Source organism: Lepidochelys olivacea (assembly GCF_965140295.1).
Source record: "Lepidochelys olivacea isolate rLepOli2 genome assembly, chromosome: 16".
In the NCBI taxonomy this organism is placed as follows: domain Eukaryota; kingdom Metazoa; phylum Chordata; order Testudines; family Cheloniidae; genus Lepidochelys; species Lepidochelys olivacea.
The window spans coordinates 23,463,740-23,491,574 of NC_140426.1; the positions used below are offsets into that span (position 1 = coordinate 23,463,740).

A 27,835-nucleotide genomic window follows, 5' to 3' on the forward strand; every position below is an offset into this window, starting at 1 on the left:
AGTGTAAAGGCTTGTGAGCCTTGCTGAGTCTGCCTGTCGCACTGTTTTTAGTTCATCAAGAATAATTGCAAAAGCTCCCATTTTAAATAATTTTGAATGGACAGCACTTTGCTGAAGGAGTGACTGTACTTGCCTTGTAATAGACCAAAATATTCACCAACATTAAATTTCAGCCCTTTCAGATTAAATTTCAGCCCTTTCAGATTAGTGTATCATTTCAACTAATGAATGGTACAAACCATGCAAGGCAGATCACCAATGAGAGCGGTCACACTTAGGCACTAAGAAAAGCGAGATTGGTTGGCAAGCTGTCGTCAGGTGGCTGTTGGCAGGCGGTTGAAGGAAGGAGGTGGCCAGAGGGAGAAATAATGGGACACTACTGAGCAAAGGAAACTGCTGAATACTGGGAACCAGCGAGGCCTGCTGCACTAGGGAGTAGTCATCCCAAGGGCAGTGGTGTGGGGGAAATTGCTTTGGGTGGATGAAAATGGGGCTGGATGTAGCTCTACAGAACACAGTGGAAGAGTTGGTGGGGTAGCTCTTCTCCATCTCTAACTTTTAAGGAGCTATTGAGAAAATCAGTGCAGTGGACATGTGATAGGTGTTCCCTTGCTGCTGTAGGGGGAGGCTTGTATAGGCACCTAGATTAAAAAAAAAAAAAAAGAAAAGAAAAAAAAAAAAGCGCTGTCTGGATTTCAGCTGACCGTCTGCTACCAGCTGGGCAAAGCACTGCACTGACACCTGGCAAGAGCAACTTGATGACCTGCCAGGTTTTTTCTATTAATGACTTTTATGACTATATTGGGGGAAATGAATTCGCTCTGTCCACGTCTCCTCAGTGGTGCCCCAGTCTGTGAGAGTTTGTTCTGGTAGCCCTAGCCTTGCGATCACGTGCTGGACCAGAAGAACCCTTATTCTGGGGGAGGTGAGATGTAAATTGTTGCTGTATATTAATTTTAATTTAATATTCTAATGTTTCACCTCTTGTGTTACTGATTAACTGTTCGTTATTCTCTCCAGATTGAGGCTAGCTGTTCAATTTTTGCATTTCGCTGCACTAGGATGGTGAAACAAGATTGATTGCTTTCCCTTTCCACTTCCGCTCTGGCACTGCGCTGTTGTGTTTCCATCGTCCCCACTATCTGGGAAGGCTTTAAATCAAAACAAACAAACCAAGTTTCATTGAAATTTAAAAACTGATGAAAATGTTTCCATTTGGTTTCATAAAACTTTTTAAAATCATGCCTACATTTCAGGTCTAATCTTATTAATGGGGTGCCCCTTTACAAATGTCTGTTTTCCAAGAGACGTGGTCTCATCAGACTGCCGGAGTGTTGGTAGGGTTAAAAGATTTGAGTTTGTTTGCAAAAAAAGATTCCCAGAAGTGTAATGTGATGCCTAGAAGCAAATAAAACCTGGCCCTGAATACAACAGACTCTGTCTGCAGGGTAGCTTGTAAATTATGTGGCAGGGAAGGGGAAAAAGCCATTTATCACATGAAAAATTAAGTTTGTATTGTGTACATAAGCCAATGATTTGTTACATAAATGTGAGATCATTATCAGGCATTTACACATGAATTGGATGTGTCTAATCTATTAATTAATCAGTAAGTAAATTTTACACAGTATATGTAAACAACTTAATCTTTCATTTCACTTTGAAACTGGCATTCATGGTGATGTGTGATGTTAACATGAGATTAAACACGCAGGAGAAGCTGATTCATGTTGCTGTGTGCCCTTTCGCTGTACTTGAGAAACTCTACACAATCAGGAGATGGGTGTGAAAGTGGAGACTTGTATTCCAACACCACTAGCTTCCCTGGATTAATAGAGGTTATTTATGCAGGGAGCAAATCCTTAAACTTCCCCAGAACACCTGTGAACTTTTTTTTTTAAAACCCTTAGCATTTAAACAGAGCGGATTTCCAAGCAGACAAGGATAGCAATGCCCTGCAGCAACTTGCAGAAAGGTTGATCGTTTTTCCTGATCTTTCATCACACTGTGTGGGGAAACCACTATGGGAGCACTCAGAACTAGCTGAGAGATTTCTGCTAATAACAATGAATACATTTGTCATCTAGTGTCTGTAATGCAGAATTTTAACAAATTGCTCATTCCCTGCAGCAACCTGATAGCAAGGTTAGCACTGAGATACAAAGTAAAAAGACTATTTTTAAGGGACTGTTTTTCATTATTATTTATTACATGATTTTCCACATCAAGGTTAGTGCGGAGAAAACAGTTCTGATTATTAGATTCCTCACCTGGATGGGGCGTGACTGTTGTACTAGGAGTTTGCAGATCACAAAGTTCAGAAGGAAGAGTCGAATTCTTGTCTGAACAGCACTGGCAGGGATTGGCATGTTGACGTGTCACTGGCACGAACACTGATAACTAGCACTGTTGGCATTTAATAGTAGAAGAGGTGTGTGTTTTGTTTTTGTGGTTTTTTTTTGTTTTTGTTTTTTTTGATCTACCAGAACGGAAGTTCCTCACACATCCTCTTTCTCTCACTTCTGAATGTTTGTTATTCCTTCGAAAAAAGGGCAGTCCTGCCAGCTCAGTCTCACTGCTGTTTTGGTCTGGTTTGAGCCTAAGCACCCCTGTGCTCAGGAGTCTTGTTCCATTGCTTGTCATTGGGAGTAGCATGATGAAATAAGTGACGATGCATGGTGCAGGCATAAAGGAATCTATTCAGATACAATAGCTGACCCAACCCCGACATGAAATGTACAAACTTTTGTGCTGAACCTTGTTTGATGGTGGGCTTCTAGTGAAATCTGGAACTCAGTGCCTTTCAGCTGCTTCGGAGTTTTATTGTGCATGTTTCACAGCGCTTTGGCTCAGAGGTCTCTGGAGGGAAGCACTGGTGTGTATCCAGCTGACCAAACCTTTTGAGCTTTTTTCCTCTTGTTAACTTCAGGTTTTGTCCTGGCCATTGAGAAACTTTCACTGACTCATTTTTCCACTCGGCCACCCCTCGCGCATACTTATGCTACAGCATCACATCGTTCCACGTTAGGGCTCACTGGGCGTCTGAGCAGCACAGCAACCATGTTCCACCTGGATGTCCCCAGAACGCACCCAGGAGGAGGAGGAGACCTGTGAAGTTAGAGGGCCTGCAGAGCCAGGCCTCTGGTGGTGCCTTTGAGAGCTGCTCAGAAAAGAGTGACTATATCTTGTGAAAAATTTCAAATGCAATTATGATTTTTCATTTTGTTTGACAGTTTGAGACATTTTAAAAAAAAATGTTATAAATGAAAATTTTCAGAATTTTGAGCACTTGTTTTGGTGGGAACAAAAGCACTTTCTCCCCCGACCATCTCCCCCCTTTTCTCCCCCAGTGGAAAAGTGGTGGGTGAGAAAGCAAGAAAGTCTGGTTTATTTGATGGTTTTTTTCACTGAAATTAAAACAAAATTTTTAATTGCAAAACAAAAATGTTTGATTAAACCAAAATTGCTTTGGTGAATATTTTTGTTTTGGTTACAAAGGATTTTTCCATCAAAAGAAATTTCAGTGGAAAAATGTTGATCGATTCTAGGCCCCATATGGAGGACATCTGGGTTGATAGTCTCAAAAAGGCTGGGAAAGTTTCTTTGTTGTCCTATTTCTTCCCATAGTTGTAAATAACGTATTTCTGAGCAGCACCATTACAAGAATGAGGAAGTAAGTTGTCTCTGAATACCCCTGGCAACTTTCTTCAGTCTCCTGTTCAGAGTCTCTGGAGTATCCGTCTTTTGCATCGGTAGCAAGCAATATACTCGGTGTGTATTATGGTTTCTTTTGTGCTTAGTGAAAAGTAGGGTTGGTGTCATGTATTAGAAAGAATTCTTTATGCCTGGATCCTTCTGCTTAGAGACAGTCTGTTTTACTATGTTAGCTAGTCACCCCTGTCAATAGCAATGTTAGCTTAGCTGGGCTGCAGGAATGAGTAAGAGTTTCAGTGAATTGAGTGCACTGCAAACCTCTTGGCTCAAATTGCAGAGGTCACAATGGGTTCCTGCTTTAATTTTGTCATGGAGAAGGAAACGGCAGATACCTGGAAGCCCAGAGCTATAGGTTCCCCATTAGCCATTCAAAGGATCATTGTTTTATTTTAGTAATAACTTCTTGGTAGAGAATGATCAGACTTAAATAAAGCCCTAGAGCAGCCACTTGTGGAAACCAAAAGGGCCAGGAAATTGTGCACACAGCAAATCTGCAGACTTTCCACTTTTTGTAATATTGCAAAAAAAATTATTCAATGTTTTCTCTGCAGTAGGATATTTTCTATGGTAGTTTGCTTCAGACCGGAGGTTTATTGTTCTTTGCTTCTGGCAAGAGCTCTACATGAGAAATAAAAACTTCTTGAATGAAATTCTACAATAAGACATTGCACATGTTTCAGCTTCATGAAGGTCGATTGGACTCAAACACACAGATCTTAAGGTAGACATTTTATTCCTGTCAGTAATGGTCAGGATACAAACCACGTTATCTGAGTCCAGCTTCATATGGTGTTAGAAATGCATAGCTAAATTACTCTAGATTTCAATTTTATCATTTAATCCACATCTCTCCTGGCTGGAGTCAGAAGTTGAACAAACCTGTTTGGGACTTTAGCTCTATTGTTTTGTTGGGAAATCGTCAGGAAATATGTCCCTGTTTTGAGGTCAACCTCTGTTGCTCTCCAATTCTTTGGCAGGCACAGAGTTTATTAGGTTGCCAAGGAAATATCTCTGGTTGGGTTCTCAGACACGCTGACTCTCCTCAGTGTTACTGTAACCTGTCTGGTTACTGAGTGACGCTTCCTCTGTGGATCATTGTGGTGGTGTTTACCATGCAGTGAATAACGTTTGTCAACTCTTCTGTTTACCTGTCGCATCAACTTTAATGGAGTTGGTATGTCACATTGATTGAACTCCTTGCTTGGGAAGGAAGTCTGTGAAATACAGAAACAAAAGGTCGCGTTTACAAAATTAACTCTGTGGTGGAGGAGCAAATTGTCAGCTGGTGAGATCAGGCAGCTTGGGCGTCAGGACTCCTGGGTTCCACCTGCAGTCTTGCCACTTCCTTTTTTTGTGGAACATTGATAACTCACTTAGCCACGTCTTTCAAATGTTTGGAGTTGGGGGTGGGTAGGGGGGTTGTGGGTGATCCTGATTTCTGAAAATCAGGCCACTATTACTTAGATGGATGTAGGTGCCTAAATTTAGGCACCTGAGTTTAAAAATATTGGGGTTATAACCTGTCTGGAGAATGGGAAAGATGTTATGAAGCTTAATTAATGTTAAAAAAGCCCTTTGGGGTCGTTGGATGAAAGGCAGTCTGCAAGTGCTTGGCATCATAATGATTTTTTTTTTCCATTATGAAAGGATTGTCTGGAGAAGAAGGCTCTAGACTAGGACTCAGAAGATCTGGGATCCTGGTGTGACCTTGGTCAAGTCACTTTGTTCCTGAATATTTCACCTGTAAAATGGGGATGATAATTCCTGACTCCCACCATGGACCTGTCTGGTTTAGATAGATTGTAAGCTCTTTAGGGCAGGGACTGTCTGTCTGCATGTACACAGCATAGCGTGACCTTGATCTTGTTCAGGGCCTTTAGGTGCTACCACGCTAACAATAATAAATAATTAATGATAAAACCCGTATAATGAGTGTCAAAGTACAGAACAGCACAACAGGTGCCATGGTTGAAATCCTGCTAGCAATAGCCCCAGTGATTAAACGGTGAGCAATAAATGCTACGTCTGAATTTCAAGTAAAGGATTCAGGTTTTCATGTCCTTTTCTCAACCTTCGTGTAGTATTGCTGTGCAACTATAGACCGGCTGCCATGTTCCACCCTAGAGGTGACTGCATTTCAGTGGGTGTGTGTGTGTGTGTGGCCTGTAAAGGTTTTATTTATCTATTTTTTTTGGTTCTAGAGCTCATAAGAAAATGGTAATTATTTTCCATAAAACATTTCAAAAGAAACAAAAATGATTTTTTTCCCCTCACGGTTTGTTGTGTGGAAACTTTCCTTTTCAGTTTTTCCAACAATATAAAGTCTGAAAAACTGGATGGGGGGAGGAGGTTGGTTGAACAACAAGAACATTTTGAAAGAAAATACGTTCTTCTGCAAAAATGTTTGAGAGACGAGATTGTTTCAGTATCTAATCTATCAGCTGGAAACTTTCACCTGGATGGGGACTGAATAGAGTTGATAGAAAGGCCCTACAGTGCTGTAAGTGTAAGTTGCACCTGCTGTTTTATTATATTTGGCATCTGATGGTTCTAGCCCATCTGCGACATTGGACACATTTTGCAGAACAGCCCTAATTACTTCCTCAGCATTTGGCTTAATATTATGATTTAATTAGCGAGTGTGTTCTGAGATGGGAGAGGGCACAAGAAATTAGTCTGACAAGGCTTTTCTTCTTATGTTATTATATTCCTCTTGAAGCATGGATGTGGATGGGTGAGAGCCCACCATGTAAGCCCAGCAGGCGAACTCTTCACATGGGAATGTCCTTGGGAGATGGGGGCACAGATGCTAAAGTTCAGGGAGTGTATTAGTAAAGGAAACACTGACAGCGTCTCCCGCCAACATAGCGTGGTGTAGACACTGCGTTAAGTTGATGTAAGTTGCATCTCTCTGAAGGGGCGGGGTTCACACCCCTGAGCGATGTAACTTGCATCAACTTAAGAGATAGTGTAGACGAGTCCTAAGGGTGGAACAGAAGCTCATTTTATCACACTCTATTAAACTGGACAAATATAGTCATGGTACGAAATTACTCATTAAAGCATTACTTTTTAAAAACAGGAGTAAAAAGAATGACTTACAAATCTGAAAAAGTTCCAGCTGATGATCTTTGTCCTGGGTTTCTTGAAATAAATTCTTCTTCAACATCTGTAAGTCATCAGTTTTGTCCAGGGGTACATGTAAAATCATATACCTATTGAGCTGTGATTGTCCACACTGGGGATCAAGGCCATTGCTTAATGTGGTGTAGAGCAGTGGCTCTCACCTTTCCAGACTACTGTACACCTTCCAGGAGTCTGATCTGTCTTGCATACCCCCAAGTTACACCTCACTTAAAAACTACTTGCTTTCAAAATCAGACCTAAAAATATAAAAATGCCACAGCACGCTATTTTGAAAAATTGCGAACTTTCTCATTTTTACTGTATAATTATAAAATCAATTGGAATATAAATATTGTACATACATTTCAATGTACAGTATATAGAACAGAATAAACAAGTCATGGTCTGTATGAAATTTTAGTTTGTATGAACTTCGCTAGTGCTTTTTATGTAGCCTGTTGTAAAACTAGACAAATATCTAGATAAGTTGATGTACCCCCCGGAAAGCCCTCTGCATACCCCTAGGGGTATGTGTACCCCTGGTTGAGAACCACTGGTGTAGACCCCTGAAAGTGCTCTCGCTTACAATATTCGTTGCCGATATGACCAAATCATTTTTAGTAACTTTTACCACTTCAGGAAACAGCTGGTGTTCAGTCTGGTTGAATGAACTGAGACTTCTGAATTGACTTCAGTGATCTTTCTGTAAGCTGACAGTTGGCTTGCAACAGATGAAGCTGAATAATCATGGCTGAAATCGATACCATACACTTGAAACACATCTTGAACTTGAGTCTGTGTTATGCTTAGAGTTGTTATGGGAGTTTCAAGATTTTGAATAATGTTGTAGTCTTTCTGTTTAGATCTTTATTGAATACTGGACATTGTAAAAACCAGTGACATCAAAGGAGAGGTATTTATAATATTCCTTTGCTGAATTTGGGTAGCTGGGTTCTATTTCCCTATGTGAAATTCTTGGGAATTTCTCTCTTCCCTGGAAGCCCAGACATTCTGACTATATCCAGCATTGAATTTTTCTGGCAGATTTGCTCCCAGAGTAAATTGTAGCTTTCATCTGATGTCATTTTCATACAAAATTGGCCTTCTGTGGTTGAAATGCCTGAGCCTTGCAGAGTTTTGGATAGATTGTCTACCATGTTTAGGACTTTCAACCTAGTTCAGTACAAAAGAGCTAGTTCAACTCTTCCATTTGAGCTGTTATTCCACCAATGAGAGCTCTCATTTCAGGCTCTTTGGTTGCATCCTTTGGTGTCTCCCAAGTTGCATGTGGTGCAAGGGAGTTTCAGAAATTGAAGCCAATGCTTCTGGATAGAAAGACCATCTTGTTGGACAGAGTACATAGATGCCTGATGCTGTACTGACCACTTCATGTTTTATGTCCTGAAATATAGCCCTTTGTTTGTTTACCAAATGACAAAATTAAATCAACCAGTTTCAAGAGCATCTCTAAGGATAGCATTTTTAAGAGCAGCCTAGCACACCAAATTCAAAGCGTGCCCAAAGCAGTGAGTGTATCTAGCTCATAGTTTCGGTTGTTAGCCTGGTTGCTACACCTGAAATTAAGTCTGTCAAGTTAGTGGTGCCATCATAATATTCTCCATGACAATTGCTGATGCTCAAATTTAGACACAATGCATCTTTAATTAGTGAGTTGGTAGCCCCTGCTGAGGTACAGGCTACATTATACTATCCAATGAATATTCATGTCGTCATCAACATACAGCAGGCATAACACCATTTTCTCCTTGTTGGAGAAGTGTGTTTGTTTAATCTACCAAAATTGCAGACCACTTTCCAGAAATGTTCTCAGATATCTTTCTTGCAGCTTTAAGAACCTTTATCTCATTTTGAAAAACTGGACGTGTAAATTTGTCATGACTCATTTTCATCCACTCTGAAATCAGGATCATATTCTGCCTCCAAACAAAGCAGTTGAATAAAGTTGCAGTGAACCTCTCCACTTCAGGATGTATTTTCAGCTTGTTCAGACTCATAGACGTTAAGGTCAGAAGGGACCCTTATGATCATCTAGTCTGACCTCCTGCATAATGCAGGCCACAGAATCTCGCCCACCCACTCATGCAATAAACCTCTCACCTATGTCTGAGCTTTTGAAGTCCTCAAATCGTGGTTTAAAGACTTCAAGATGCAGAGACTCCTCCAGCAAGTGACCCGTGCCCCATGCTGCAGAGGAAGGCAAAACCCCCCCAGGGCCTCTTCCAATCTGCCCTGGAGGAAAATTCCTTCCCAAATATGGTGATAGCTAAACCCTGAGCATGTGGGCAAGACTCACCAGCCAGACACCCAGGAAGGAACTCTCTGTAGTAACTCGGATCCCACCCCATCTAACATCCCATCACAGGCCATTGGGCCTATTTACCATGAGTAGTTAAAGATCAATTAGTTGAGTTAAAGATCCCAAGTCCCTGTCTGGCAAGATAACCTATACATTACTAGAGTTTTCATTAGGAGTTGCCTGCTTTCTTCTCTCTACTGAATGTACTTAAAACTTAGACATGGTCTACATCTAAAACTCAGGTCAACCCAGCTATATTGCTCACCCTTAGTCTTAGTAGGTCACCAACGTTCTTAGTGGCCTTTTGAAGAATATCGGCTACTTCATGGTGAAATGAAGAAGCTTGGTGCCTCAAATTTGTCTCCAGCCTTTTTCTGATTAGAGAATCCAGACTGAGTGGAAACTTCATCCGGGTGCTTAGTCAAAAGTAGTTTGTGCCTAACAGTTGTGTAACAGTAGAAACCAAAAAGAAAGAGTACTAGTGGCACCTTAGAGACTAACCAATTTATTTGAGCATGAGCTTTCGTGCGCTACAGCTCACTTGCATCCGATGAAGTGAGCTGTAGCTCACAAAAGCTTATGCTCAAATAAATTGGTTAGTCTCTAAGGTGCCACTAGTACTCCTTTTTACTGGAAAACCAGTTGCTTTGACCTTTTTTTTATATGTAACCCCCTGGGTTCTTTTCTCACTCAGATCCTCTGATAAGGAAAAGACTACAAAGAGGTGACCGTTGGAGGGCCTTTGACCCCCCCCCCCTTCCCCCCCCCGAACATGATGGTTCTGCCAAAGAATCATGGGCTTCCTGATGTCTGGCCTTCCCCATCCTTTTGTGGGGGGGAAAACGCCCATGGAACTGCGGCAGTGGGAAGAGAAAAGAAAAGACCACCCTATCAGGAGGCTGTGGGAATCAGCCCTAAAGGAGTGGCAGCTAGCTGGCCCTATCTTGGTCTCTGAGAAAGGGACTCAGAAGTCTTTGTGCACAATGGTGAGGCAGAGCAGGATAAGAAGAGCCTCGCAAATGTGCGGGTATTCGCTTTGTATCCGTGTACCATTTCTGCAGATAGCAGCACGGATGTGGATACAAATGTATCCACGCAGGGCTCTGATGGTAAGAGCTGGGCGGGCAGCTGTGGAGAACTGCGGCACGGATCCTCCACCTGCCTTGGGTGGGGGGACTGGGGGGCAGGGACACTGGGTGGGGGGCTCCTCCTAATTGCTTCCCTCACCCCCAATTTTTATTTTGTCCCTGAAAACACAATGATTAATGTTACTGTGGCCATGTAATAGCACAAGAGGCTGAGGCGGAGGTAGGCAGTGTATCTATGTTTTAATGATCCTTGACCTCTAGATTATTGGTTCCACACGGATTGTAACATCACTGAAACTTATCTCGATCTCACAACTATGGACAGTAGTCCAAGAAAAAATTTGTGGGTCTCAGTTCAGTTCTTGGTGGACAGGTGTCAACATAAAAAATGAAGTTCACCACAGTTAGTACTAATTTTCTCTCTATAGGTAGTCTAAGAACTGACTGGGCATGGAATCTGAAGTACTCTCATATCCTTGCCTATAAGGATCCCGCCAACCATGGTTGAGGCACAGTGGCGAGGCACGAAGAATAAAGGTGGAGAGGGCCTTTCCATAGACAGAGAACCAGATGAGAAAGATGATGGCTCTCCCCTGAAGCCCTGTGGGAAAGGAAGAAGGCTAACTGCTGAAGCGGTCTCCAGAGAATAGATTCTGGAGAACAGTGATTATTTTCCAGGCATAAACAAGTAGGCGAATGATAAAAGAAAAACTACAGCCACTGGAGATCGGTGTCTGCCAGCTGCCATGGACATAAGTCTCTCTGAACTGGTAGAAACCTCAGGCAACTGCACGCTGCTCTTGCTCTCAAAACAAACAAACAAATCTTCGTGCTTCTCTGCTTCCATCACAGAACTGACTTTGGTGCTGACCCAACATTTCTGCAGACCCTGTAAGTTTTTTTTTGTTTTGTTTTGCAAAGCAGTGAAATAAATCCTGACTTATAAAGCTGTACAGAAAATACGACAGGTCTGATGGAAAATCTCATACACTGCTGAGGCCTAGGCAAATACGGGTGGCCAAATTCTGCTCTAAATTTCATCAGTGTAAACCTAGCTCACGGTTGTACGTGATTGATAGGATGCTACCATTTGATTACAGTTCAGTGGTCTCCATGCTATGAGTTGGATCTCAGCCCAGTGAACAGGTCTCCATATCACAAATATCCGCACCACATTTGGCCCCAGTTGACACCCCCCCCCCATTAGGAGCTTGAGCTTGTCTCTCTCGGAGGTGGTCCCTTCAGATCTGGTTGTGGCACCCTGGCAGAGATCTGGGCAGAAAGCTTGCATTCCCACTGCCTATGTTATTTTGGATATAAGTAAAAGATTTTTTTCTCCAGGGCTGTTAATCTGGCTGCTTTTGCAAGCACTAGAGTCTTTCACACAATTGAGCACTTGTGTCAGGACATGGCTTTCAAAAGGGAAAAAAGAAATAGCTCTGGAATAATTGGAAATGTCCAAACCAGTCTCTTACCTCCCAGCTGGGTCATTCATTTTGTTACCGGCTGCTCTGTAGCCATCTGTACTTAATGCCTTCAAAACCTTTATTGAAGTGAGTGAGACAGACCGAGAGGCAGGCTGGCTAAACTTTAATAAAACTCCAGGCTATTTATGTTCTTATTATAAGACTCCCTTCTCTTGTCAGGATAGTTTATAGCCCCTCATTAACTCTTCCTATTTTATGGTCACCTGCATGAACATCTTAGGTACTGGAGGGGGAAATAGGAAAAAACTAAATACAGAACAGATGCTTAAGTGCACATGAATGGATGCAGAACCATCACCACACACCACCTGATCACTTCCACCTGTTCAGAGTTTAGCAAGATCACCAAGTATCTCTCCTTCACTCCATCCCAGGTCGATCAAAGATGTGTCAGCTGGTTCTGGTTAAACAAGAACAAAGTTGCTGAACCTTACCCTTTTGGACCCTCTGAATTTGGGTAAACTTCTTAAAATAATTTCTCACTTTAAATGTTCATTTTCCATCTATGCCTTCTGATTTTGAGAGATGCCAGAGACATAAATGAGATATGGGAAAGGCTGTTGTGGCATTTTTAGCTTGACCAAAACCTAGGTCCTATTAATCCTGCTGGAGGAGGGTTTCTTCTGAAACGTCCTGCTCACCATATAGAGACCTGAACATTCAGCTGCTGCTCTGAACCAAATCTCCAAACTGAGCCTCCAAATAGTTTGAGATTTCCCCATTGCTAATTTAAATATGTGCCTCTCTCTCCTTTGAATTGAAAACACAAACCAGTCCAAGAGGAGTCGAAGTTCTTGTGGAAAATGTTTTAGTAGTTTGTTTGCCATTCAGATGGGTGAAAACAAACCGTGTCACTCCTGGGTAGCAGGAGTTGGGTAGAAGTAAAGCAACTGTGGCCTTTTTCTTTCTCCTGATCTGCTGTGTGAATTTGGTCAGTGATTGGTGCAGCTGGGTGGAAGCCAGGCAATGGAATGTTGCTCCGTTGTTGCATCTTGCAGAGGGGGGAGAGATTAGAGTCATCTGTTGTCCAGCTGTGACTTTGCCTACTTGACCTAAACTTGTCATTGCCAGGTTGATTGGTTCATTTCAGCACCATCTAAAAGTTAGTATAGAATTCCTTAGGCATGGCCTCAAAACCAGGCCTGGACTTCAGCAAAGACTAAGACGTGCTGTTTGTCATGGACTGGACTGAAGGGCCTTTCTAAACAGAGAAGTAAAATATGCCTTTGCTGCTCAGTATTTAGATAAGATGGATATAACCTATGTAAAATCCTAATGTTTCTCATGCCCAGCTTAATCAGGGAAATTTTGCAAATGTTGGAAGTAGGTGGGCAGGTGGTGGTGGCTGAGACCATCTGGGGTGGAATTAAAGATTTTTGTTTTCTTTAAGTGAATGTAGTGCTAGCGAAAGGTGGTGAATCAAGAGCCCTGCAGAGTGGCAGCCTCTGCCTATCACCAGAACAGGCATGGCACAGGTAAGACAAGCTTCCACGCTTTCCCAGAGATGGCCAAGTCATGGCCAGGGTGGCTTTGTCCCTCTACCTTTTCTCTCCCTGATCTCCTCACTGATATTGCCAATAGGTACATTTCTTGCAAGAGACTGGGAAAGTTAGCAAAGCCAGCCACAGCGCAGGCAGGCCCTCTGAAAATGTCACTAGCCAGTAACCCATCCAGCAGTCAGATTTTTCTGGCTTTTCAATTAGCTTGGAGTGCAAATTCAGGTTTCCATAGAAGAAAGGGCTAGTGTATTAATTCCTTGGCCTACAGCAATTCCATCCTTCTTAAATCCTCCCTGCCACTCTTCTCTCAGAACATTTCCATGCCTGCAGCTGCAGGGGCTTCTCTGGGTGCCTGGATGAGGGGTTCTGGATAACGCACCTCTTAGCTGAGCTTTTTAAACTGGAGACTTGGGAATCCATCCAGTTGGCCTTTTGTGACGAAGCGGGACTGTTCTTAGTGTTTCCTCTGAATATTGTGGGGGTGCCTCAGTTTCCCCTATGCAGTTCTTAAGTATCTAGGTGGTGGGATAAGGGTGTATGATCATTGCAGAGCCCTAGAGGGCAGGTGTGTGCAGGGGTCTGGACACAGAATGGCCGACACCCTGTTTCCTGGCAACTGATGGCCTGGCCCTTTGCCCCTGCAAGGTGAGAGCTAAAGGATTGGAGAACAAAGGAATCAGGTGCCCTCCTGGCCCGGGAAAGGGACAAAGCCCAGAGGAGGAGGGGCTGGAGAGAGTTTCAGTTAGGGGCTGGCTGGGGATGAGGAGTGAAGTGCAGACGTGGTTGTCTGACTCACTGCCTCCCCCAAAATGGACCCAGCTGAGGGGTCCTGTTCTCTGCACCTACAAGCTCTGTGTTAGACCATGTTCCTGTCGTCTAATAAACCTTCTGTTTTACTGGCTGGCTGAGAGTCCTGTCTGACTGCGAAGTTGGGGGGCAGGACCCTCTGGCTTCCACAAGACCCTGCTTGAGCGGATTGGCTGTGGGACGCGCACAGAGGGGCAGAGGATGCTGAATGCTCCGAGGTCAGACCCAGGAAGGTGGAAGCTGTGTGAGCTGTGTGTCCTGCAGACAGCTTGCTCCCAGAGAGGAGACTTCCCCAGAGTCCTGCCTGGCTTCGTGGGGAGCAGTTCCAGAGCATCGCCCAGGGACTCCTCGACACCTTTATTTTTTTCTCTCGCTGTGATTTAAAGTGTTAATTCTGCCCATTCAGATGTAATTTTTGAGCTCTATGAGCCAGAGACAGAATCTCATGTGCTGCCGGAATCTGAATGGTAACTGGGTCTTTTTCTTTAACTCGTGCGACATGCTATAATTTAGTTTGAATGTTGAAAGGAAAAGGGCCTCCAGGAGAGTCCAGTGCTCTGTTCGCTTGAGTTCTAATTAAAGTGATCCCCTCTCAAGTTTCACTTTGTTTTCTGGGGCTTTCACTCCATGATGATAAACATGTGTCCCATGGCAAGGAACTCATTACACCCTTTCCCGATCTCCTCTTTCACAAAGCCCTAGGAACCTCCTGTTATAGATCCTGCTGGCTGAAGCTTCACCCTCAGAAAGATGTAGTGGCCAGAGGCAGGTGCAAGCTTGATTAGCACCCTGGGTTGCGCAGCCATCCCCTAGCAGGAAGCTTTGCTTTTTCCAGTGTGGCTCAGGCAGATATTGCTGTCCAATGAAGACGATCCAGTCCAGGATTTCTTCCAGCCTTTTCTTCATATTTCAAGAGCCCAGGCCAACTCTGGCTTCCTATTCCAACTCCAACAGGCTTATCGTTTTGGGGGCTGGAATTGTTCGTACAGTGCATCTTGCCTGCTGCGAGTTCTGCCTCTGCTCAGACATGTGCTCTGTGCTGGGTTTGGGGTTTTTTTTATTTTAAATGTCAAACTTGAAGAGCTCCCTTTCTTTTTCTCCCCCCTTCTACTCTAAAGAATCGGACTCCTGTTAATTAGACGCTGGAAGTGTTGCTGCTTTGACGGGAGGGGGGAGTGAGTGAGCGTGCGTGTGTGCCTGTGTGACACATATAGATACAAAAATGTCAGTGAACAGCAGGAAAAGTTCTGGGAGACCGTCTTACTACTATCGACTGCTCCGGAGGTCGCGACTTCAGAGACAGCGAAGCAGATCCCGGAGCCGGAACAGGCCACTTAGCAGGGGTAATTGCAACCAAAATTCCATTTAATTGAAAGTGCAAGACCTAAGTCGTATTGCTTAAGAGGCAAGTCTATTACTATAGATGATAAAGACCAGTGTAAATGCTCCTTAGTGTACCTGTGTGCTGCAAAGTTTACAGTGAACTTTAGAAAGGATCTATTGATTGTTCAATGCTGTGCTCAGGTAAGTGGGGAGAAGACTGTCTAGTGGTGGTATGGATCTGGGAGTCAGGATGCCTGAGTTCTATTCCCTACTTTGATGTTAAAATGCTGTGACTTCCATCAGGCAAGTCCCTTTGACTCTGTCCTCAGTTTCCTTACCTTTAAAATGAGGACAAGAGTACTTCCCCAGCATACTAGGACATTTTGAGGCCTGATTGATGTTGTGAAGCACTTTGATATCCTTAAATGAAAGATGCTATTGAAGTCCAAAGAACTATTGTTATAATTTGCTGCTCTTCATCAGCTGGGCCCCTGGAGGGTCTAAAAAATTGTGATTGGATATAAGGGCTTGTGCTCCCAAGCCCGCTGGTGAAAGGCAGTGGGGCTTGTGTGTTCATAAGCCACTTTGGCGATCTTGAAAAATCGCACTGTAACCGAATGTATTTGTCCTGCGCAGCAGGAGCGGGGCCCGTGGAGCGATGGGTTTTTGGACGTACCCATTCGGGCCGTCCATTCGTTCCACTCCAGGCAGCTACTGACCCAGTTGCGTTTTTTTTTAAAAATAAGCTGCTCTGGCTTTTCTCTTGCGAGGTGAAACTAGTATTTGCTGCTGCTCATGCCTAAAGTTAAAGCACTCGGAGAAGTGACTGTCCTTTTTTTTTAGTGTCTTGGTCATTTTGCAGTTGTAATATCTTTCCGTAAAAGTAGGGAGGGGGTTGTGTGACACCCTTCCCAAAGCATTCCTTAAAAAGAAGGGTAATGTTGTTGTGTGAGTAAGAGGATCTGTCAGAAGCCAGCCACCTAGGGCCAGATCCTGCTCTCTAGGACACCGGTATGAATCCAGACCTATGCTGGCTTCACTGGCATTAGCCCAGATTTACACCAGCATACCTGAGAGCAGAATCTGGCTCCAAAAGCTCTAGCTAGGTTGCAGTGTTGTCTTTCTCCCTTCAGTGATAACCCACACTGTTCTGTAGGTTTCAGAGTAACAGCCGTGTTAGTCTGTATTCGCAAAAAGAAAAGGAGGACTTGTGGCACCTTAGAGACTAACCAATTTATTAGAGCATAAGCTTTCGTGAGCTACAGCTCACTTCCTCAGATGCATATCGTGGACGATATGCATCTGAGGAAGTGAGCTGTAGCTCACGAAAGCTTATGCTCTAATAAATTGGTTAGTCTCTAAGGTGCCACAAGTCCTCCTTTTCTTTTTGTTCTGTAGGGAGGCTCATTTCAGTGTTTTGAATCATCACTGGGAAATATTAAGGAAGCTAAATCAGTCCCCGAATTTCAGCTTTTCGAATAAGCAGATAGTGTATTTCTCTTTCCACAGTGTTTCTGTTTTGCCTGGCAGGGAAGAGTGTGTGTTTGCAGGCTCACAGGCATGTGGCTGTTCCTTCTTCCCCTTTATCTGTGTCTCATTCACAACCAAAATGTTTTCCTGTCACTTGAGCTGCTGTGACAAATGAGATGTGTTCGTTGCTGTAACTCGTTACAGCATGGACTTACCACCATCACAAGTGTTGGATCCAGACTGAACTATTTACTGGGGACATGTAAGCAGATTGGGTTGAAGTGGGATGATGATAGCATCGAATGGGACTGGGTTAGCTCTTTTCTATAGCACTGCTCATCTGTAGCTCTCCCAGCACATTTCAAAAGTGAGTGAGAATTCTCCTCCTCGCCACACGCAGAAACCCCGGCACAGAGAGGTGCAGTGACTAGCCCCATGTCACACACAGTAGGTCAGCACGAGAGTGGGGACTAGAACTCACAACCCGCGACTCTCCCAGCCAAGTGCCCTGTACGCTGGTCTGGGATGGGTAACAGAAGTGCTAGAATGCCACGGGACAGACGGCTTTCTTGAGACTTCTGGCCTACTTGGTGGACTTCATGATGATGAGCAGGCAACTTCATGAGGCGGGGAGTTCCAGGCTAGCTTTCCTGGACATGAACATGAGGATGAGGTGCTGAGCATTCAGATGCTCGCCATTAGCTGGTGTGAATAGATGCAGCTGCACCATAGGATTGTTCATCAGTTCCCTTTGATTTCTCATTTATAAGAATCCCGGTTGTAGTAAAATTGTGCTGGCTCTCAGCGGTCTGGTCCACCCGAGTTCCCACAAGTCTCAGAAGGAAGACAATGGGTGGGTGACTATGCGGTTTTCTAAAGCATCTGTCGTACAAACTGTGTTTGAACTTTACAGAGTTCAATAATGTATAAATGCGGCTGGGGAGAGCAAGTTTTACCTTCCCTAGTGCTGAGCTGTCATGATGCCGAGTATCTCGTGCTGCAGCGAGTCACCCCGGGGGCAAGGTTGTCATAGGTTCATTAGCACTGTCCTCCTGTTACGGGAAGGAGCTAGCTCCAGCAGCCTGCACAGTTGGCTGTTTATAGAATCATAGACTATCAGGGTTGGGACCTCAGGAGGTCATCTAGTCCAACCCACTGCTCAAAGCAGGACCAATCCCCAATTTTTGGCCCAGATCCCTAAATGGCCACCTCAAGAATTGAACTCACAACCATGGGTTTAGCAGGCCAATGCTCAAACCACTGAACTATAGCTGTTGTGTGTCTGCTGGGCAGCAGGCTTGTGCTTTACCATCTGCATCACCCACAGGCTTTTGTTGTCTCTCTAGATGCCTTAACGGCATCATGGCTGTAGCAAGTAGCTGGATCAGCAATGACACACACACCCTGAAACACTCCAGTGCATCCAGGGAGTCCTTCGGTGGAGCGGGGGTTGGTTTTGCTTTGGACAGGAAGCAGTGGGGATCAGCCAGCTGTTACATGTTCCCCAGGAAGGGGGAGTTCTCTGCGGGCACCAGTTTCCTGCCTTTCCGGCCTGAGTCACTCACCATTGTCCACTTTGCTCCGCTCCTGATGCTGGGCGGGCATAGGTGCTGCCACCTGCTACTGGTTTGGTTCTTATTTCTAAAAAGCCGTAATGGGCGCATGGGAGCAGGACCGTGTTCAGCCACGCACTTCAGAGCAACGGGGTCTCTTGAAATGAAGAAAAGTTTGTATTTGTTTCCCACTTCCCCCCACCAGCTCCCATAGGGCGTTGGCTCTAACACCAGCCCTTTATGCCTTTCCCTCTGCCTTCCTTCCTGATGAGCTGCACTGCTGGGCCCTGGGGCATGGCTGCTGCCTGCCTGCCAGCCATGTGTGTGGAGTTTAACTTCAGACGACTAGTGAGGCTGTGGGCTGGGAACAGTTGTGGTGTGGGCTGGAGGTCTTGCAGCTGAAGGGAGATGGTGGGCACTGGCTGGTGAGGCTGAGATATTAGAAGGTTGCAGAGAACTGAGCCTCTGGTAGGGGTGGAGAGAGAGAGACACCAACACCCCCCACCCAAATGCTCAGCTGCGCTTTATCTCTGAAAGACTACAGGGATGGAGTTTGCATTTTCTAAGAAAGCACTTGAGGAATATGCGGAGCCGGGGGGAAATGACTTCTTCGTGACTAGGAAGGCAGGACACGGTGCAGCATGGACTCTTGTACTGGCGAAGCAGGGCTGACAGCTGTTTGGAAAGGCAGCCAGCTTTCAGACATCCTGGCCAGATGATAACGTGTGAGAGCAGGTGATCTCTTGCAGCTTCCCACAGGGACGGGGCTGGTAGCGACTTCAGCAAAGGGTGCTGCTGCTGGCCCTGTGTAAGCAGGGCTGGCACTTCTAGATTCTGGGAAGGGTAACCCCTTGCCAAGGCTGGGACGGTCAAGGGAGGAGATGGGCTGTTTAGAGTGGTCCAGGTGGGGTATGGGGATGGCGTTAAGCGATGGACAACTCAAGCCAAACATCTGGAAACGTTTCACCATGAGTGAGAGATCTGCTAGACTGTGGAATAATCTCCCAAAGCAAGTGGTGGGAGGCCCACAGGCTGGATGGTGCACTAGGCACTGTGCTATAGGGAATAATCCTACGCTAGTCTGGCTGCCGAATGCACTAGATGTAACCCAGGAGGCTATTCCACCTGCATGGTGTCTCCCTGTGCCACCAGTATAGTCACTGTTCCTCTGCCTACCTCAGGAGGGGCTGGAAGCAACTGCCTCTAGAAGTCACTTGAGGAACTGCCCCTTCATCATGCTCCTTTCTCCTCCCCCAGGTCTGAGCAACCCCCACAGTGATGCTGGCACCTGCCTCCTCAAAGGAAATGTCCATTGCAAACAGCAGCATAGAAACGCTGAGCGTAAGGGTATCTCTACACAGTAACTGGGAGCGTGCTTTCCAGCTCGGGTGGACAGACATGTAACTCTGCTTGAGCCAGCAGGCTAAAAACAGCAGTGTAACATTGGCAGCAGCTCTGGCTAGCCTCCAGAGTACAAGCCAGCCCTGATGCCTGGGTATGTACTTACGCTGGCTGGAGCAGAGCTAGTGTCTGTCTATCTCTGTAGCTTGCAGCTGTGGTGTAGTCGTAACCTAAGCATGACCGGGTTAGAATACTCTCCTCCAGAGAACCCAGCCTGGAGTATCTGTTAACGGGGCCAGGCATGCTCTGAAGAGGGCTGCGTCTCATTAAGAATCTGACCTCTCCTTGCATGTGAGAGCATCTGTGGAGGGGCTTTGGGACCAGGTATCTTATCACTGTGAGTAGTTCCTGTATTTGGTGACTCATTAACTTTCAGCCATGGCCGCCCTGAGCTGTGTCATAGAGCCCAGCTTCTCTAAGTCAATAAAGAGAGCTCTCCGGGAATTCCCAGGCTCCCTTCTGCTAGAGCGCTGCTCTCCAGAGTTTGCGTCACTCAGCCTGGTGCCTCTGGCTGGGGACTCATCACAAGTGTAGAAGTGGGTGGTTAGAAGGATTCCAGCTGAGCATAGCCCTTCGCCCCAACAAAGCAGCATCCTTGCCACGTTGGGCTAATTTCGTCCCCATCTTCACCCCATGGACCTGACTGAGTTTGGGCTTGTGCGTATCTCGACGTGGCCCTTCTCTTCCGCGTAGACGGCTGCTCCCCGCCCAAAAGGTCTGAACTTGTGGTGCATCGTTTACCTGCCCCATGCCCCCGTCACTGCTAAAATAATGGTAAGTCCAATCAATCAGCAGCACAGAGCTGTCCAAACTGCCCCCCTTGTGTCCTTCCTGCCCTCTTTCGGTCTTGCCACCCAGTGGGATGCGGATTCATGGTGTTGGGATCCTTGGCCTCACTTTGGGCTTCAGTCGTGCACACAAGCCACTCCTCGCCCTGCGGCTTCCCCCCATAAGAACGTTGTTCCTGAAACGTGTGTTGTGTTGTCCATCTTGGCTAGTCGTCCTATAGATTGAGGGAGCCACTTTCTAGATCAGACTGAGGACCGGAAGTGGTGTTGGGTAGGGTGAGAATGTTGCTGCCTCCTGACTCCATGTCTAGCTGATGCCCACTCTCCAACCTCGTAACCTGCAGGATGCACTTCTGTTCCAGAGAAGGGCATTGTTTGCTGTGACGCCAGGCTGTGCCACAGCGGCCAAGAGCTCCGGAACTGCATCCCAGCAGTGGTGAGGTTGCGTTTCATGCTCCAGTGTGCTGCTAACTCCATTCTCTGAGTTTGAGGGTTTCCCCTAGCTCGCCCCTGTGCATATGATACACACATCAGTTTGGTACCATTGGCAATTTGTGCTTTGGAGAGGCCCAGAGCTGGAATAGCTAGGGGTGTTACGCGCATGGGGCACTATCCGAGCTGATGGCAGGGGAGCTCAGGCTGCCCTGGAATAGCAGGGGATGCAGTAGGTTGGCATGGGGGAAGCCAGTGCACTTGCGGTCTGCACTGTGCTCAAGCCAGTGCTATTTAATTGCTGCTTAAACCAAAAGGCCGCTTTCTCCCCTGTGATTTAAGCTGAGTTTGAAGGATGATGTCTGAAATCTCCAGGCTCTGTTTACCACAGGGATTCTGGACAAGCTGAACATATATTAGTTAAAAACCTCTGAAATTCTCTTTTCTTCCTTGGGCCATCTGTTCTGTGTGGCGTTGTGGGTAAATATGTGAAGAATCCATCCTGTCATTATTACACCAGGTGATCATGTACCTGTAATGGAAGGTTCTTGGGGGTCTGGGGTAAGGGAGGAAAAACTCCCTACAAAAGCAGCACCTGGTTGTAGCCTCTGGCACTTTGATCTCTAGCATTCTTCCTAGCATGTCTGCGTTTACTTAATTAGGGTCCAGAATAGAGGAACAGGTGTTGTCCAGCAAGTCTTGCAAAAGGATGCAAATTCACTGCCTTCCCATAGTAACTTCATTGTGGAAGCAATGCCTGTGGGTCCAGAGTTGAGGCTGAGCTGAGTTTTACATTTAATGCAGAGATTCAACTGCTTTGTTATGCATGAAGAATACAATGTGTCCTCCCCAAAATTACAGCAGTTATTCCTTGAGTACAGAATTTATTTATTTTGGAGAATTTACAAGCAGTTAATTATTTTGTGGTTTAAAATTCATTTGGTCCCCTAAGAAGTTTGCACCTGGATTGGGGTATTTTTTTATCCCAAATGATCTTTAATAACGGAATAACACAGGTATTTCACATTTCCCTTATTGTTAAAACTCACTGAACCCTTGTGCACAGGCTATATTTAAAGACTTTTTTAGAGTTCAGAATAATTTTCCCCATTATTTTTCATAACTGAGTTTCTTCAGCGGGGGCTGCTAAATAATGTTCCAGAATCTAGAACAAAGAGCTCCATGTGCACCTGCCCTCTTTCCTAATGACTTCCATCTCCCATTGTTCTCAGTGGTACTGAGGCCGCAGGCTGCTTAAATTCTCACTGGAAATAGTGAGAGGTAGTGGCCATTTTGAAAGTGGTCACCTTAACTGAGTGCAGGTGCATTGAGAGCAGTGGGAGGGGACAGCCACTTTGACAGGTGATTCTTGGTAGCTCTGACTTCTAGAGGACCCCCTCTCTCATTCCTGCCTCCTGATAGTGGAGGTCACAAACAGGAGGAAAGAATCTGCTCAAACTAGAAGATGGCCTTAAAGAAATGTTTTCAGATGTACCAGAATATTTTGAGATTTAAAACAGAAACAAAAATGCAGGTGCTGCTGCCTCCAGAGGTGGATGGGTGAGAGCAACCGTGGGACTGTATATGCCTCATATGAGGGCTGTGCAAAGCCTTCTCCGTGGTAAGAGATACAAGCAAATTTCCCTTTGCTTAATTTCATTCTGTTTCTCCTAGTTGATCCTTTTTGAAAACATCCCCTGACTTTATTATCCAAGGGCATCCTCTCCTCAGACTTCCTTAGGCAGTTCTGTAACCCCTGTGAGTTGTTCCCTCTGCGTCACCTCTTATGTTACTTTTCCCTGGTGAACTTAATGCGACCTGCATTCTGGATCGTCATAATTTTTGCCTTCTGGTGCCCTTCTCTTCTCTTTGCAAACTGCCCCTTGTCACTGTGGCTTCCTGCTGCAGAACTTGAAACCCTGCCTTCTAAAGTGAGAGCCTAACTTCGTGACCCAGTTGCCACGATGTGATGAAAGGCTTAAAAGTGGGCTGGCATTGGTGGGAGCTCCCAGACATCAAGTTCTTATTTCATCAGTCTCTCTTCCATCCCATCCCTGAGTGCCTTTACAATTGTAAGCTGTCTGTGGGCACTGAAGACTTGGCGGAGTTCTCTCCTCTCTCAGGATTGCAGTAGGTCCCTCACATGAGTCCACTGTGTTGTTTGTTTTCTTTCCTGCTGCTGTTTTCTGCAGATGACCAGTTAGCGCCAAAGCCCCGGGAGTTTCAGAACATTGTTAGTATAACCTTTCTTTTGAAAGGTTGGTGTTCCTGATGCTTCTGCTTGTGTCAGCTCCTTGGTCTAGATGTCTTGTCTGCTATATATATTTATCACAAATGCTTTTCAGGCTGCTTCACAAAAAGACTTTTTTCATTAAATAGGCTCTTTCCCTCCCCCCACCCCCTTCCTTTGAAGACTGCTGTGAAGAGACAACCGTCTGATCTTCAGCAAAGACCTGTACTTGGGCACACCAAACAGTGAGATCTTGGAAGCTACGGCCAGCTTCTCTGCTTTCTGTCTTAGCACAGGCTGTTCAAATAAGTATCACTGTAATGTCATGAAAAGGGCCAGAATTTAAAGCCTCAAAGTGCCCTTCCCCTGAAGGACCCACAGTTTGGAGTCTGGTAAGAAGAATCTGTAAATAGCTTCAAACAGAATCCTAAAGGGAAAAGCCTAAGCGACACAAGAGGTTAGCTGCTGTATGATCACTAGCATATCATAGAGGTTAAAGTTATCTATACTGTCTTCACCAGCCAGTACAGGATTGCTCCTTACAATTTAATTTTCTAGTGCTTTGGTTTAATATTACATGCAAGGTTGCCAACCCTCCAGGAATTAATCTTTGTCATGTGATGGAATCTCCAGGAATTCCTCCAACCGAAGTCGGCAACCCTAATTACATGTCCCAAATGGTGGAACTTCCACAATGTTTTGTAGGAAACTCTGCTGTGGCCTAGGAGATCTCACTGTTAAGAAGTTTTTGATATTTGACCCAAATTTTCCCTGTTAATTTCTTCTGATTATTCCTAGCTAAGCCCATTCGCAATGGCCTGTTAGCAACCAATCTAAGAGTCTAAGAATATTTGGAGCTCTTCATGGATATGACATGATTAGATCACCCTAACTGCAGGAGTTTGTGATCAACTTGAAAATCATCTGTTTTGTGCCATGACTCACATGCTCTAAGTTGTAGAATTTCAGAGGAGGAAGTAATGTTTAGTGGTTAGCAGAAGGGCCTTGGTGTCAGAATGTCTGGTAAGTATCTGAGCCTAGCTTTTCTGCTGGGTAAGGTCCGATCGGTACTGGCCTACCTCAGAGGGACATTCCATATATTACTTGATTATGACAAAGAGCTTTGAGATCCACGGATGGAAAGAGTTAGGTGTGTTCAGCGTATGTACCTTCCTGCATATTGCCCCCATGCTCACAACTCCCTCCTGACTCTTGTTGCCGAGCCACAGCCTATTTCTTCATTCAAATCTCTCCTGAAAGCTCCAGGCCTGCTGTGGGGCCCAGGATCAATAAATCATGTGTAGTCCTTCTCGTGCTTGGCTAAAAAATAGCTATCACAACCCTTAATGGTACACTGGTCTATAATGAGCTGCCATATGACTGTGTTACTTTAGTCCTTCCCTCTCCTTATCATTTCCCCCTCTGGAGTGTGTCACCCTTACTCTTTGGGTTGCATCCTGTATTTTAGAGCATAAGCTCCTCAGGGCAGGGACCAAGTCTCTCTGCTAAGCACAGCGCATACTGTAGGTGCTTTGGATTGCTTAAGAATACTCTATTGTCCAAATAAGTTAATTCTACGGCAATGTGTAGGAGCTGGAAATACCCAGTGTGGTCCTTGCAAACTGAAAGGTGCCCCCATGTTTAGCTAACTCGTTGAGACAGGTGAGACCTGGAAACAAAATGTTTGCCACCCTCAGTTCCTGTTTCGCCATTGTTCTCTGATGCATATCCTACTACATTTGAGAAGACAAGAAGTGATCTCTCTGTTCCAGCACATCTTCCTCTATGGATGACTCACTCTTACGAAGTGGCACAGCCCGTGCGGTGGGAGGTCAGGTCTAGAAACAGAGCGAGTGTGATGAGGTACTGCTGCTCAACACTCTGCCTGGATTATATTTACACTCCAAAGCAGCACTAAGCAGATTGTCTCCTTCCTGCAGGACTTTTGGTGGCTCCCAGTAGGAGGTAGATCAGCAAAAGCCAAACTTTGCCCAATCGCAGGCCAGGCCAGCAACCTGCCAGAATGCTGAGAGCTGGACAGACTTGCAAAGAAATTACAAATAGTAGTAAAATGAGGATGGCTGCAACCTGCTCCATCGGGACTATAAAGATGCAGCCTTCAGCAGCTGCAGGGCCCCGCATAAAATGCCCTATCTTGGTCTGAGCAGAAAACCAAGCCAGGAGGGAGTATGGTATACTGGGAGCTGAGGCCTCCATAGGCCACATCCCCATCTTAAAGTGAGGGGGTCTCCTGGCAGTGACCCACAACTCTGTGGGGTGCTGCATTTACCAGCCATCTGTTGATGATTGTGAAACCACAAATTACCATCTGGGGATACAGGGAGAGCTGCAGGGCCTGAAATTACTTTTAACTTCTCTTTTGTTGTAATTGAGTAGAATTCAAGTTGTTGGTGGCCCTTTAAATGATTTGCTCCATGGGCGAGGTAGCAGCAGAGCTGGGAGTACAGGCTGGTAATTGTGACACCCACTGACCATTTCCCCTCTCGCTTTCTTTCACTAAGAGGCCAATCCTGCATCTCAGAACCTTTGTTCAACCTTTTAAAAAAGCTATTAACGAAGCACATTTTGTGCTTGGGGCGGGGAATCTAGATTTCTGGTTTTAGGTGTTAGCGATATGTGTTTTTTTTTTTTTTCCAGAGTAGTGTCCTTAAGTATCAGGAAAAGGAGAACTTCCTCCTCAGCAGATGTTCATAATTTGTGAGAGTGATCTTTGCTTTGCTTTTCAAGTTTGCCTTGTGGCATTTTCCAGCCGAACCCTTTCTCTAGTGGTGTTTTCTTTGGACTTGTTAACAGTGTGGGTGACAGCTGCCCATGCAAAAGACCTGAAAAAGTTTTCAAGCTCTGCTGTTTGCAGAAAATGTCCTCTGGCAGCCCAGGTATTTTTAGTTGTGTTCTTGCTGAGGCTCTGCAATATTTGTTCAATACTTAACTGTCCAATAAAAAATTGGCACGAGTGAATAGATTAGGAAGCAGCATACAACAGTGGCATTTTTGCTCATGGATTGCTTTTAACATGAAAACAATGGGCACAGAAATCTCAATAGATGTCTAACGAACAAAAATTGAGAGTGAATCGAGTGTCCTTGAAGGCAAAGGCTATCTAGAACTGTGCAGAGGCAGGTATTGCTCGAGCTTCCCTTATGTAACTCTGCTGCTGTTCCTCAGCCCGACCTGCAGCCTCCTTCCCTCTCCAGTTCTAGGGTCTCGCATGCAGCTTTGAGGCACCTGTTGCTAACTTGCAGTAACCCCTTCAGAGTGATGTCAGTGATCCAGAAATGTTAAAAATCGGCCCGCGTGTTCTTCTATGTGGCAGTAGATTCCTGCTGATTTGGACTTGTGAGGCCAGCCCTTTGGCTTGGTGACTAGCGAACTCAAAAGCCGGAGTCATTGTGGATACCAAGAATGAGTCTCGAGAGAAGGTTGTGGCCTCTTTGATATATGCATGTCTCCTGTTACTAAGGAGACAACTGTAGCATAATAGGATCTTCCAATGTCCCTGCACATCTCCCTCCCATCACACTGAGCAGCGGTGTCTGTATCCCCTGGGATGGGAACTCCTGACCATCCAGGTGATGAATGGTAACCATAGAGCCACACGGCCACCTACGGTGTCCAGTACCCAAGGAAGTTAAAACATAAAGCTGTGCACAATATGAAACTTTGTGATGTCAGCAGGTTGTGAGGTGTTGGGGCTTTGGGGGCATTTTACTTGCCTTTGACAGGCTGAGTGAACTCCTCAGCTCTCTTTATTTTGCTTTTCTCCCCTTCTCTTAACTGACGAGATCTCACTGTTGTTGGGCTTCATTTATTCCTTCCTGGCTGCCCTTTGGTCCTGATGTGTTGACACGGATGTTAAATTGAAAAGAGAAAGCTGTGAAACTGGTGATTTGAGATTTCCAGGGCATGGGGCTTTGATGGAAAGATAAGAGGGGATGGGAGGGAAAAGGGAGGAAAGGAAAGACAGGAACACTACAGGGAATACTCTGCTTGTAGGAGAGGTTTATGCAGGGCCACACAGCCAGCTTCACTTAGCGTCAGCTGCTGTCTGTGATAGCATGTAAGGGCTGAGCAGGTGATTGCAGGTCAGACCTCTGAGTGCTGGAAGGAAGGAGAATTGGCAGAAGAATCTGGAAATTTGAGGAAGTGGAAAAAACTTGGCTTTTCTGGCACTCTGAGTGTGGGTTATGTGTCCATAAGAGGGTCTGTGGTGCAGCCAACAAATATTAAACCCTGACCAAAATATCTGCATGTGTAACTAAAATGCACTTAAAATAACAGTCCTTTGCTCTTCTGTAGCACCTTTCCTCTGAGGATCACAAAACACTTTACAGGCTCTAATTAATGAGGTCTGACAACAGGTAGGTAGGACTTGGCATTTTACAGTGTGAACCCAGCCAAAGACATTAAGTGACTGGCAAAAAGTCCCACAGGTGGTCAGTGGCAGAGCAAGGTGAATCCATTTAGAATCCAAACCCACCAAATATTATGGGACTTGTGGTAAAATTGCAAGAGTTGGCAACACTATTTAGGAGCATTTCAGGAAATGACTGCTCTGGGCTGCATGCTGGGAGAGTTAGCC

The 27,835-nt window shown here is 45.3% G+C and overlaps 1 protein-coding gene across 3 annotated transcripts in view; it reads left to right on the forward strand.

Annotated features, from left to right (window-relative positions):
* The first annotated feature begins 15,127 nt into the window (after nucleotides 1-15,127).
* Nucleotides 15,128-27,835, forward strand: part of DAB2IP (DAB2 interacting protein) — a 263,147-nt gene continuing 250,439 nt past the window's right edge. For all 3 annotated transcript variants that reach the window (XM_084650155.1, XM_084650156.1, XM_084650157.1), the window contains exon 1: nucleotides 15,128-15,381. In XM_084650155.1, the coding sequence (XP_084506281.1) occupies nucleotides 15,261-15,381 (121 nt within the window). In that variant the 5' untranslated portion in view covers nucleotides 15,128-15,260. The remainder of the gene's footprint in view (nucleotides 15,382-27,835) is intronic.